The 13,685-nt window shown below is 50.7% G+C and overlaps 1 protein-coding gene across 1 annotated transcript in view; it reads left to right on the top strand.

The window, feature by feature from the left end:
• The window catches only part of CNGB1 (cyclic nucleotide gated channel subunit beta 1), a 61,885-nt gene extending 50,209 nt beyond the window's left edge, over positions 1-11,676 (top strand). The window contains exons 29-32 of the mRNA XM_045806719.2: positions 942-1,060; positions 1,323-1,469; positions 8,009-8,228; positions 10,732-11,676. Of these exons, the coding sequence (XP_045662675.2) occupies positions 942-1,060; positions 1,323-1,469; positions 8,009-8,228; positions 10,732-11,040 (795 nt within the window). The 3' untranslated portion in view covers positions 11,041-11,676. The remainder of the gene's footprint in view (positions 1-941; positions 1,061-1,322; positions 1,470-8,008; positions 8,229-10,731) is intronic.
• The last annotated feature ends 2,009 nt before the right edge of the window (positions 11,677-13,685 follow it).

Raw genomic sequence — 13,685 nt, 5'->3', positions numbered from 1 at the left:
AGGGTTGGTTCCTTCTCAGGGCGGTGAGGAAAGGATCCGCTTCTCTCCTTGGCATATAGATGGCTGTCTTCTCCCTGCGTCACTTCACATGTCTTCTCAGTATGCCTGTCTCTGTGTCCAAATGTCCCCTTAATAGGGACACTAGTCATATTGGATTAGGAGCTCACCCAACTCCAGTACGACCTCATCTTAATTTAACGAATGACATCTGCAATGACCTTATTTCCAAAGAAGGTCACATTCTGAGCAACTGGTGGTGAGGACTTCAACAGATGGCTTTGGGAGGGACAGCATTCAACCCACAGCAACCATGAGGTCTGAAACTGGACTGTCTGGGCTCAAATCCCCGCTCTCCCGTTTCCTAGCTTTGCAGCCTCAGGCAAGGAGCTCCTACCCCAGAGCTGTGGAGGAATAAGCAGGCCCAGCACGTAGAGCGAATGTCTTGCACAGAAAAATGTTGCACGAGAGCTGGACTTCATTACCAACGTTGTTATCACTCCTGTTTCAGTTAGCAAATGCTTACCGAGCTCCTGAAGTGACCTGTGCTAGGCACAGGTGTCAGTGTATTGTATGAACCACTGTTAATTTCCTCCATGCCGCCGGCCCTCCATTGGCGTGGATAATTGGGAATTTGCAGAATGCCATTACACCCACACCTTCTAGCTTACCTAGCACTTTCCTTTCCATCACACCACTAACTCCCCACAGATCCTGTCAGTTAAGCAGGCCGGTGGCGGGGGGGGGGGGGGCCACTCTCCCCAATCCACAGATGGGGAGACTGAGGCCCCCAAGGGGAAGTGACGGACCCTGCACCACACACCAAGTCGGCTGGACACCAGCCCAGGTTCCTCCGCGCTGTGCCAGCAGCCTCCGGGCCCAGCCCGCCGCCTTTGCGGGCCCTCTTGGCAATGGCAGAGGGGCTCACCCCATCTCTGTTTCAGGGGGAGATAGGCCGAGAGATGTACATCATCCAGGCGGGACAGGTGCAGGTCTTGGGTGGCCCCGATGGGAAGGCCGTGCTGGTGACGCTGAAGGCTGGATCCGTGTTTGGAGAAATAAGGTCAGGGGGAGCTGGGGTGAAATGAGCGGACCTGGGCCCAAGCTGAGGGGGGGGGAGTGGCCAGTGGGGGGAGGACCTCATCCTCAAAGGCCCTGTGGTGGGTCTCAGTAAGGTGCCGTGGATGCTGACATATGCAGGGTGGGCCCCGGCTCTCACCCGTGTGGGGCCGCCATTATGCTCCGGGCAAGGGGTGGAAAGGGACATTTCAGGGGGATCCCAACCCCAGCCCGCCAGGTCTCACCTCCTTCCTTCTCTGCCCCAGCTTGCTGGCTGTTGGGGGCGGGAATCGGCGCACAGCCAACGTGGTCGCCCACGGGTTTACCAACCTCTTCATTCTGGATAAGAAGGACCTCAATGAAATTTTGGTGCATTATCCCGAGTCTCAGAAGTTACTCCGGAAGAAGGCCAGGTACATTTTTTTAATTTATAAAACAATCCGCATCTATGTCAGCGTGCATTTCTGAAGGACTAAACCTCTCTCTTACCTACCATGGTACCTTTATCACAATCAGGAAATTCAGTGTTGAGACGACGCTATTACCTCATCCCCAGACCATCTCCGAATTTGGCCAGTTGTTCCAACCATGCCTTTTATAGCCTTTCCTGTCTTCTTTTCCATTCCTGGACCTAGGGTAGGACCCCCTGTTCATCACATCGCCTCGTGTCTTCAGTCTCCTGGGATCTGGGTTGGCCCGTCAGGCTTTTTCCATCTTTAGTGACTTGGGCGTCTTTGAAGAGGACAGGCCAGTTATTCCGTGGGACGTCCCTTCACTTAGGTTTAGCTGAGGTTCTCATGTTCTCTCATGATTACTTTCAGGTTCTGCATGGGGGCAGGAATTTCTCAGAAGTGATGCTGTGGGGCGTCTGGTGGCCTCCGTGGGTAGGGCATGCGACTCTTGATCTCAGGGTTGTGAGTTCAAGCCCCACATTGGGCACAGAGCCTGCTTTAAAAAAAAAAAAAAAAGTGACGTTGTATTCTTCTTAGTGCAGCATAGCCAGAGGCACGGGATGCTGGCTTCTCTCAGTACCGGTGATTGTCCCTTCGATCACTGCGTTAAGGTCTCTGCCCTCTAGAGTGAACATTTTTCTCTTTGCAATTAAGAAGTAATTAGCGGGGAGTCAGTCTGAGACTTTCTAGACCTCCTGCTTCCCATCCGGCAAGCCTTCGCTCTCTCGCGACGTTCAGCATCCACGGAGGGCTCCCTGCTGAGTCAGCAGTTGCCGTCATGGTTGCAAAATGGTGATTTTTCAGATTCCGTTGTGCCTTCTACATTTGTTAGTGAGCATTCTACTGTGAGGAAGAGCTTTCTCTTCTCCCGCATTTATTTGTTTATTCATTTATCTACATCCGTGTGGATTTGTTTTGTTCTGTAAATATCCTGTTATAATCATTACTTCGGGGCTCAAATTGTTCCGGATTTGGCCAGCAGGCGCCTCTCCAGGCTGGCCCCTGTGGCTCTTTGTTATGTCCCCAAAATATTTGAGCACATCCTTGCTTACAAGCACGATAAGACGCTCCGGGCTCATCTCGTGACTTTCCTGCCACATCTCTGGGAATGGCCATTTCTCCAAGGAGCCTTGATTCCTTGCAGGTGGAAATGGTTTTTAGAAACTAACATTTGAGCATCATGTGTGCTCACGGCTACTAGGCTCCCAAGTGGACAGAGCTGGGACACACCCGCATGCCCACTTACATATACAAATATACATATATGTATATATCACCATTTGTTTTTTTCCGTCTGTATCTATATCTGTATCTATCTAACAATTTCAGTCCCACAGCACAGAGTTCTTTCTAATCCTCTCCTTTTCCATATTTTGTAAATTCCTTCTCCAACACTAAGAAATGTGGCTCTCTTTACCCTCATTGCATTCACTCATTTATTCAGCCCTACAATACAGACAAAGCAATTTCAGAATTGCTATCCCAAAGCACTGAGATGGTGGGGAAGCCTTCTCAGCAGAATTTACTATTTGGTGCTGTTCTTTTTGTCTTTAGCCTAAGTACCTATGAGGTACGTGTTGTATTCAGAGTTATTTGGATTCATTTTCTTTCGCCTCCCTTGAGTGTGGTTGCTTGTTCGTTTGAAATATACCCAGGCTCGCCAGGCTCGTGTGTTTCCATTTGCACTCCATTTTTTATGATCCCTCCTGCCCCAATGCTTGTTGATTTTTTGTTGCTTTGAATATGCCAACATGGTACCAAAAGTCATAATGCAACAGAATGGGGTGACCGGAGAAGCTTCCTAGCTCCCCCCACTTGTTGCCCCAGCCATACAAGAGCCCAGTCTTATTAGTTTCTGCTGCTTCCTTAATGTGTTTCCTTTTGGAAAAATAGGCAGATCAGTGCATTTTATTTTCCCCGTCTTACACAAAATGTAGCATACTGTAGATTTTCTTTTGCACTTTGCTTTTTTTCACATGACAACCAATCTTGGAAAACATTCTTTCTCAGTCCGTAGACCCATCAGCTGCCTCGTTCCTGCCAGTTGCAGAGCGTTCTTATGAATGGACAGTTAGATTTCCAATATTTTGTAATTATAAACAGTGCCACAGTGAATAACCTTGTGCATCTGTATTTTGCACTGTTGAAAAGTGGGTAACTTTTGCCTTCAGACCCTTAGGATCAGGTTTCAGGCCAAGTGACAGAGGCAGCACGGCCAAGATAGAAAATCCACAACAGGCTTGGAAAGCTGATGGGGCTCACATCCTATCTGTGTGAGGTACTGGCTATGTGGCCTTGGAAAAGTTACTTAACTTCTCTGGTCTCAGTTTTCTGAAATTCTGTAAATTAAGGGTATTTTAACCCCTCACTTTGTTGTTGGGAAAATTAAACAAAATAGTATGTGTGGCAAATGTCTCCAGCAGGGTACCCAGCATGTGGGAGAGCTCAATGAATATTCATAATCATAATTGTTCCTCTTTATCCATTAAATCCTCTCTGTAATTTTCCCATTGGATGAAGTCTTTTATTTTATTTTATTTTATTTTATCTTATTTTTTTTAAGATTTTATTTATTTATTCGACAGGATAGAGACAGCCAGCGAGAGAGGGAACACAGGCAGGGGGAGTGGGAGAGGAAGAAGCAGGCTCATAGCGGAGGAGCCTGATGTGGGGCTCGATCCCATAATGCCAGGATCACGCCCTGAGCCGAAGGCAGACGCTTAACCGCTGTGCCACCCAGGTGCCCCGGATGAAGTCTTTTAAATCTACATATCTGGTTTTTCCTCTATTGCCCTTTACTCCATATTCCTATTTTCTACCTCATTCTATGAAATGACACCATAAATAAACTGCACAGAGAGAGGTCATGATAAAGGGCACAAACCCAACATCTCCCCATTGCACATGATCATTTATTGAGTACGTAGTTCTAGGCCCTGGGGACACAGCAGGGACCAAATCAAGCTGGCCTTCTACTAGGGGAGGCCAACCGTGGAGAAATGAACGACCTGTGATGTGTCAGCTGGGGACAGGGCTATGAGGAAACAGAAAGCCACACGGAAGAGATGGAGGTGATGGAGGGAGTTCCTTCAGATAGGTTGGTCAGGAAAAGCCATTCTGAGGAAGTCGAATTTCAGGTGAGACCTGCACAGAATGAAAGAATGAGTGGGACTGCTTGCAGGGAAGAGCATTCCAGCCAGAGGGAACAGAGGGTGGGAAGGCTGTGTGGGGGAGCAGGCTCGGTGTGTGTGCAGACGAACCAGAAAATAAGCGGAGCTTGATGCGGGATGGGAGAAGTCGAGGGGATGCAAGTGGGTAGGGCCTTGTAGGTGAAGCCTTGCAGTGGCCTTGGGTTTTGCTCTGAGGCAGATGGCAGGACCCCTCTGGCAACCCCAGGTGAGTGGCTTCCGTATTGTTGTTAGAAGGTAATACACACAGGCTCCTGGGGTCGCCTGAGGAAGGAAGCTGCCCTGTAACTCAGCTTACCTGTTTGCTCTTAAGGAAGCCACTGGGCCCTTCCAAAGGCTGGTCTGTCTGAGCTTCTCCCACAAACTCTGCCCCTTCCTCCTACTCTCCTGAGGAGCAGGCAAGCACAGTCCATCCTCACCATTCACGCAGTTGCGATTCTGTATCTGCAATTCACCTACTCACTGAAATGTATGTGGAACCCCAAAATCAGCACTCATGGGCACCCCAGTAATTCGCGGACGTGCATAGAGAGAGCAGTGAGAAATTTGCGTTGCCCTAAGCTCACCTTCCCAGCAGAAGTTGACCAAGGTGACGCTCTGCTTTACCGTTTCGGCTCAGAAGCGTCTGAGCACTTGTCAACAAGAGTCTCTCCGTGGTCTATTTAGTGCCGCATCGCTCACATTTCTGTGATTGTCGTTGGCGATGTCTCTATCGAAAATGGGCTCGAAGCGTGGTGCTGAGGTGCTGTGAGCGTTCCCGAGGGCCAGGAGGCTGGGATGTCCCTCATACAGAGAAGACACGTGGGTTAGACAAGCTTCGCTCAGGCATGACTCCTAGAGCTGTGGGTCGTGAGTTCGATGTCAACGAATCCACTGTATGAAAATAAGATGTCTTTAAACAGAAACACACACGTATTGATCAGTTGCTGAAATGTTGTCATGAGAGGCTCACCAGAAACCCAACTCTGTATTTCCCCCAGAAGCCATGGTTTCGGTATTCACTAATTCAGTATTTGCAGGGACTCTATGGAACGACACTACTGCGAATACTGAGAATCGACTGTTTCTGTCTGAAAGCAGGCACCTGCCCCCCCCCCAACCCCGCTCTCTCTTCCTCCCCCTGCAAGAGGAGCCAGGCCCAAGAAAGCCAAGCTTATAGTCACCAGCCATTCCTTTGGCAAGGTTAGGTGAGGGGTTGGCACATCGGCTAGGGTCCCGCAGAGGCTGCTGACCCGTGCACGGTGAGCCTCTGGCCTTGCGCTGGAGAAGGTGAGGAAAGAGGAGGAGCTGCCGGGTCCTGCAGCAGAGGCCCTGGGACCAGGCTGAGCCGGGTTCGTCAGAGAGCCTGGTTCCCTGGACAGGCGAGCTTCACGACAGGGCCAGGGGACCGTGTGTGAGCTCTGCCCATCAAAGGAAAGACGTGGTCTGAGAGCCATGGGGTCTGGGGATATCTGAGCTGGTGAGAGACACGTGTAGGATTCTGTCTCAACTCCCCGCTTTACAGATGGGGGACCTGCGGCCCCAGACACATGAAGGGCTCAGCTCTCTGGCTTGGCCACTCCAAGGACTGGGGCAGGAGGGCTTCACGCATGCCGCTTTCTCCGGGGATGAACGTATGATCCTGCTTAGAGGAAAACACGTTACCTGAAAGTGAGGCTGAATTTCCTGACTCTGGAAACGGCCCAGAAGCCAGCACAATGTTTCAAAAGAGAGACGGCCATTAGCCATCAGCAAAGGTCCCACAGAGAGTTCTTTTGTGTCATTTTTGTACCACGCTGAGCCTTCCCACAGGCCGTCGTGCTGTGAATTATGGACTGAGTAACACAGGTGACCGTGCCAGGCATGAAGAGGCCTCTGATGAATTATCATGTTTGTGTTCTCCTGGGGGAGCCCCAGCCAGAAAATGCAAGTCTTGGCCAATTAATATCAATATGCACAATTTAAATCCATTGCCTCTGATTAGATAAGCAGCCGGTAACGGCCTCATTCTTCAACAAACAAGTTTTGCCGCAGCCCTGATGAATGGATTTGCCAATTAGGAGTGTAGGCCCACTAGACTGCAGACGAAATTCATTTGTTCCTGAGCCAGACCACGCATCACATCTCTGTAGCGTGAACAATTCCCCATCAAAGGCTGGGGCTCTGCTCGATGAAAGATTCTATCCTTATTTACAGAGCAGGGTGGCAGACTGCCTTTAGATCTGAGTTTTAATTCTGCCCCTGCCACTTCCTAGCTGTGTAACCTTGGGGAAATTACTTACCCCTTCTGGTCTTCCATATCTTTATTTGATATGAGGGAGAAAAATAGGGGCCTGCCTGTGAGGATTCTGTGGGATTTAAATGACGAAGTGTCTATCGGTTGTCTGTTGTGAAATAATATTACCACACGTTCAGTAGCTTAAAACCGCATGTATGTATTACCTCTGTGGGTCGGAAGTCTGGGACGGCTAAGGTCGGTCTGCTCCAAGGCCATCATCAAGGTGCTGGCCAGAGCTGACTCGCATCTCAAGTTTCCCCTGGGGCAGGACCTGCTTCCAAGGTCACATGGTGGTCAGCCGAATTCAGTTCCCTGTGGTTGTAGGACTGGGCGCCTCCGTTCCCAGCTAATTGTTGGCCAGCAGCTGCCCTCTGTTCTTGCCACGTGGGCCTCCCCCAACATGGCCCCTGGCTGGATCAAAGCCAGGAAGGGAGAGTCTCCTTGCAAGACAGAGATCCCAGTCCCATGTGACACGTTCACAAAGGGGATGTCTCATCACCCTTGCTGTATTCTACTGGTCGAAGGCAAGTCACATGTCCCCCTCACCCTCGAGGGGAGGGGATCACACAGAGGCACGGACACCAGGAAGGGCGACCCCCAGGGCCACCAGAGTGCCTGTAAAGGACCGAGCCCAGGGCCTGACACGTATAGACACTCATTCAGTGTTGATAGACGTGATGGCGAGAAGCGTGACATGACAAGAAAGCAAAAGGCAGAGAAGAAAAGCTTTGGGTCTTTTTTCATCTGGGCATCCTGTTTCTGAGTCCATCTATTGTAGTATCGTTCGGTATTTCCTGTGTGACCTCACAAAAGTGACTCAACCCCTCTGAGCCTCCGTTCCCTCCTCTATAAGGTCCAGACAGTAAGACCCATGTCCTTCTGGTTGTTCTGATCATTCCCTACGATGCTGTGCAACGCATTTAACGGCGTGCTTGCTCCCAGACTGTTAGGCAGGACAGCACCACCACGCGGTCCAGCAGGGGGTCCTCCAGGGACGAGCCTTGCTTCTGTCCCGCAGCGTGCGTGGGACCTTAGCGGGCACTGCTTTCTTCCAGGCGCATGCTGAGAAATAACAACAAGCCCAAGGAGCCGAAGAGCGTGCTCATCCTCCCTCCCCGGGCAGGCACCCCCAAGCTCTTCAATGCCGCCCTGGCCGTAGCAGGAAAGATGGGCGGCAAGGGGGGCAAAGCCGGCAAGCTTGCCCACCTGAGGGCTCGGCTCAAAGAGCTGGCAGCGCTGGAGGCAGCCGCGAGGCAGCAGCAGTTGCTGGAACAGGTGAGGCGGTGGGGAACCCCCCCATTTCAACCTCGTGGCAGGGCGTGGACTGCACTCCCCTTCCTTCCTTTCAGTCGGGATGCCTTTGGTGGCAAGTGACAGAAATGCAGGTCGCTGGGCCAGCTCACATTAGCTTAGGGGAACAGGGAATCGAGTGGGTCAATTAGCTGAGAAGTTCAGGCACGGCTGGATCCAGAAGCTATCTTGCCACTGGGACTCGTTTTGCCGTCCTGTCATTTCTGCTTCCCTCGAGGATGGCTTCAGATCGCAAGAGCACTGGGATTGCAGCCTCCTGGGTTAGCAATGCCCACGGAAAGCCCCTCTTGCCCCCTGATTCCAGCAGAAGTCCCAGGGCTCATGGTCGTTGGACAGAATCGGATCACGTGTCACTTCCTGAGCCTTTCACTGTGGAGCCCTGGGAGAGGCCAGGCTCCTGTGCCCATCCCTGGGCTGAGGGGGGCCGTTCCCTCGCGGGAAGTCCTGGTGCTGTTGCAGAGGTGGGAGCAGTGGGTGTGGGCAGGGAATGTCTCTCCCCAGATGGCAGTGATATTCTCATATTTAATATTTGTGTCTGTGACAGTTTGAGAGATGTGAAGAGAAAAAACCCTGCCGACAGCCACAGCGCCAACTGTCCCCACTCTCGGAAATCTGAAGGGAATTTTAAAATTAGTTCTGGGACTCTTTTCTGTGACTAATGCCAAAAATGCCAATTAGAATGATTGCACTAATTATGACTATTCATGACCGTCCTTCAGGGAGGCCGCTGGGAAGGGGGGCAGTGGGTAGGCAGGAGCTCAATGGCAGGGAGGGTGCTGCAGTCTACAGGACAGAATTCAAGGGATCCTAGGGAACTCAGTCTCAATCCAGGCTGGTGTGAGTCCAGAGGACCCATCCAGAGAGCATTTGACATCTGGAGTCTGGGAGGTGACATCAAAGCTACCCAGGGTTCCAAGATACTCTCAAGATACAGCCACTCATGGCCGCAGACGGAGGACGGACACAACTGCCTGGCTCACCAAGTGCCAGGGTCAAGGTCGAGCCAGCAAGCTGGTGTCTTTAGTGCCCGCTGCTGTGTGGGAATGAGCGGACATGAGCTCCAGGACTGTTCTCAGGACGGTGAAAGGCTTTATCTGAAATGGGGATTGTCGCTCCTGAGTATTAGCTCTTCACCCAGGCAGCTTGGAGAGGTGAATTAAATTTGCATGAGAATTCTAATAAAAGGCAATTTTAGAACAATCAGGGCAGAAAGGCAGAGTGCAAGGAGCTCTGAAATAACAATCCGAAGACACGGGTCTAAATCCCAGCTCTGTCACCATCAGCTCTGTGACCGGGCGAAGCTCCTCACGCTTTCTGAGACCGATTATTCATGGTTGCAGAGATGAAGCAGGATACCTTGGATGTCTTTTAAAGCCTTTTGAACATGACGAAGCACTTGACCAACCTTCCCAGGATTCTTCCGGTTCCATTCATAGCAGGATGCTTCCAGAAGTCCCATAATGGGCACCATCCTGCCCTGGAAGTGTGTGGTCAGAATTTAGGATGGACAGGGGAAGGCAGAATAGGGGCAGCAGAACATGCGGGAACACGGAAGCAGAGGGAGGGACAGGTCCCCAGAGCTGTCGGGTTTTCTGGGAGTGGGGTTCCCCACCCCACTTCCCTTCCTTCAACACCCTATGATTTGAGCAAACTTCAGGGGGTCTTTCTTCCTTACAAGTGTGCTGACTGCTCTCATTTTAAATTCACTACCAGTATCTCAAGTGGGTCTTGGGTAGCTATGGACCATTCAGGTCTCCTCCGGGGGCCACTCCCTCCCATTTCTGTCCAGGCAGAGCTGGGTCAGACGGGGCAGGACAGGCCATGGGTATGCACGAAGGATTGGGTTTTTACTGATACATGGACTATGGCCAGTGTCCACAGGAGCCCCGAAGGCTGGAGGCTGGAAGTCCCCACCAAGTTCCCAAACATGGGGGCTCAGCCCAGCCGAATGCCAGAAGTACCCTGCCCGTTCTCCTGGGGCATGGGAGTGGGGGTGGGGGTGGGGTCTCCACCTTTGAGATCTTCCAGAAAGGGGGCCAGGCTGCTTCGGCCATCTCAGCCTCCATCTTGTTAGCTTGGAATTTTTCTCATTCACCCAGGAGCATGCAGCCCTGGTAACCGGGGTGGACAGGGCAGCTGGCTCAGCTTTGCAAAGTCCTCCCTCCTGGTCACAGCCTCTTCCCCCTCCATAGCTCAGGGTCAGGCCTGCCCCTGCAGCTTCACTCAGGCTTCTAGCCTTGCCAATCAACAGAGGCAGAAAACATCCACCAAATCCAGCCTAAACTTCCCCATAATATACTCTGTTTCTACCGAATAATCCTGATGCCGCTCCGACCCCCCACCTCCCATCCATTGGATTGCACCCCTGAGCGCTCTGCTGTCCTCCTCCTTGGGGTCCGAGAAGGGGAACAGGAAGGTGTTCAAGAACCCTCCAAGAATTCTCAGACGTTCTCTTTCCGGATTTCAGGCCAAGAGCTCGCAAGACGCTGCGGGAGAGGCGGGCCCGGCCGCCCCGGAGCAGCCCGCACCGCCACCGCCGGGTCCCCCGGAGCCCCCGGAGCAGCCCGCACCGCCACCGCCGGAGCCCCCGGAGCCCCCGGAGCCCCAGGCCCCGCGCTCTCCGCCACCTGCCTCCTCTGGGAGGCCCGAGGAAGGCGGGGAGGGGGAGGCCAGGCCCTCGGAGCCCTCGGTGCAGATCCGCGTGAGCCCGGGCCCGGATCCCGGTGAGCAGATCCTGTCGGTGGAGATCCCGGAGGAGAAGAAGGAGGGCGAGTGAGGCGGCCCCCAGCGCGCCACTCCCAGCAGGGCAAGTGCCGGCGCGTCCTCCCCGCGCCCCAGGCGGGCCCCCAGCCCCGCGCCCGGCTTCCGCAGGCCCGGATTCCCCGGGCACAGTAGAGTCTGTCATTTCTGCCCCGGCATCGGCTTCTGCCACGGCTGGTCTTGAAGTCAACCGATGTAGTGTTCGTGTCCCGAAGTCCCCCGTCGCCTGAGAACCCTACCTCTCCCGACTATGATTTTTAAGAACAAAATTCTTTTCTATTTTAAAGGTTTATAGACGGAGCAGGGAACGGGGTTCCAACATCTGGGAAGGGACCTTATGCTCATTAGGGTGGTTAGTACGGATCTTCCCCATGCTGTATTCAGTTCCGAGTCCAATGCAGGTATCTCAGAACAGATAAAATGGAAGTGGGCCTACTGGCAACTGGCTGTGGGCTGTGGGCGATTCTGGGCACCCCTGCCGGTCCCCAGGTCTGCAGGGGTTCATGCTTGCTTGCTTTTGACACCCTCGCTACAGAGATGATGGCAGCAACTTCCATTAATCCTAGGAGACAGAAATCACAGCTGACACCACTGACATTCCTGAAGTTTCTCCAGATCAACTCATGTTGCTTTCACGATTCAAGAAGATAAAAGGCGGGGGGGGGGGGGGGGGGGAGTCATTCAGTCACTGACTATTGGGAGGATTTTATTTGCATACCTAATGGCTCTGGGGCAGTGGGTGATTAGAAACAAAAACTAGTACTGGGCTATTTGTTTCCACCAGCAACAATGAACACAAAAGGCCCAGAATTCCAGTAGATACTGCCCACCTTACATAAAATCACGGGACCTTGTGCGCTGCCACAGGGGCCTTTGAGGGCTTGCAAATGTGTGTATTTGTCCATCAGACTAAACGCAGAACATTCATTTCCCCTGTGAAAAAATGACACAATATGGGAGTTGCCAGGCTGCTCTAAACATTTCCAAATCCCAGGGTAACAGATTTATCCAGTTGATGACATACCACGTGGTCTGAGTAATCACTGCATCGACTATAATGATGAGCGGCATGATTTTAGCTGTTTAAAAAGCTTTTCTGGATTTACTTTAATAGCTAATAACATATTTTCATGGATCCGAAAGGCTACCCAGTTAAAATGATCTCTCCTACCCCGGGTGCCCAACCTCGGTGGTCCCCTTCCTGGAATTAAACCACTACTTATCAGTTCCTCGTACCCTTCCGTTTTTCTTTTTTCTCTTTTCTTTACACAAATAGTAACATACTAGAGCTGCTGTTGTTTTTCATTTGATTTTTTTTGAAGATCCTCCCTTCTTCGTCCATCAAGGGCATGTTGCTTTTTCCATGCCTGCAGTCTGGTCCATCGTTTGCAAGGACCATAATGTTGAACTGCTCTCCCACGGACAGGCATTTGGCAATGTTTCCAATCTCACGCTGTTAAAAAAAAAAAAATAAATAAGGCCGCAATACACAAAAAATCTTATACATAATTTCATACAGTAAGCACTGTCTTTAAATAGGGGAAGTCTGGAGGTTTGGGCTAATTTTTGTCTTCACCATCCCCATTTATCATATTCATATTTAAACTACACATTCTAAGAGCCAAGCATATAGAATGCTTCCCTCTTTAGCCAAGGATTTCGGATAGATCAGTAAAGTCCATGTATTACCCTCCAGTAGTTGGCAAAATGTCTCAAAGGCACCTTCACTGTGAGATCCTGTTTTATAAGGAATCTTTTTTTTTATATGAACATACTCATTCTTTTAGATATCAACTCTTGATTGTATCCTGCTTATTATATAAAGCGAGACATTCTTGAGGTTCCCAAGAATTGTCCTGGAAAGAAAATTGATTTTGAAATGAGACGAGCGGTGTCTTAATTTCACTGTGATATTTCATTAAACTTGATGCTTTCACCAAAGTCGGATAGTAGATAAATTGAATTTGAAGCTAGCATTATTCTCCAAGTAGAATTGGACTGGTTGGTTGCCCAGGTATGGATGGCACAGCTCAGAACACTGTAATTCTGTGCCTGAAACAGAATCTTTATTTATTTATGTTGAATCTGTACCGATTTCAGATGTCTCCACATTTCTTGTATGGGGGTAGAAAAGGAATAGCAAATTATTTTTTTAACTATATAAATATTTTAAATAAGATTAAAACTGAGAAGCTGTTTTAAATTTCATTATCAAAATGTATTTGGCCACCTGGAATATTTTCATCTGTTTTCTTAGCAACAGTGAGCACTGCACGTAGATGCTGGCTTTCATCCTGTTACAGTGCATTTTAATTAAAATGTTTAGACAAATGTTCCCGGCTTGTGGATTCATTCCAGAAATTGACCATGTGTGACAGACCCTTTGATGAGGAAAACTAAGTTTGTCTCCTGGTTCAGGCTCCTCTTATCTGCGAGTGACGTCCTTGGGGCTGCCATCCATCCTGCCTTCCTGTTGCTGGAGGGACATCCTTGTGGCACACCTCTCCATGGGCCCTAGGACTCTAAGACCCTCAAAAACAGCCCCTTTATGTCTGGTCAAACCCTACTGGTCTCACCACGCCGACTGTTTACGATGACCCCATCTCCATTAGACTTGTGCAATGATGTAGTGTGCTGATGAACAGGGACTCTGGGCTCAGA

This window comes from Ursus americanus, chromosome 21, assembly GCF_024610735.1.
Source record: "Ursus americanus isolate L20-20 chromosome 21, mUrsAme1.1.p, whole genome shotgun sequence".
Taxonomy (NCBI): Eukaryota; Metazoa; Chordata; class Mammalia; order Carnivora; family Ursidae; genus Ursus; species Ursus americanus.
The sequence above is the reverse complement of the archived record's forward strand: the minus strand, read 5'-3'. Positions and strand labels throughout refer to the sequence as shown.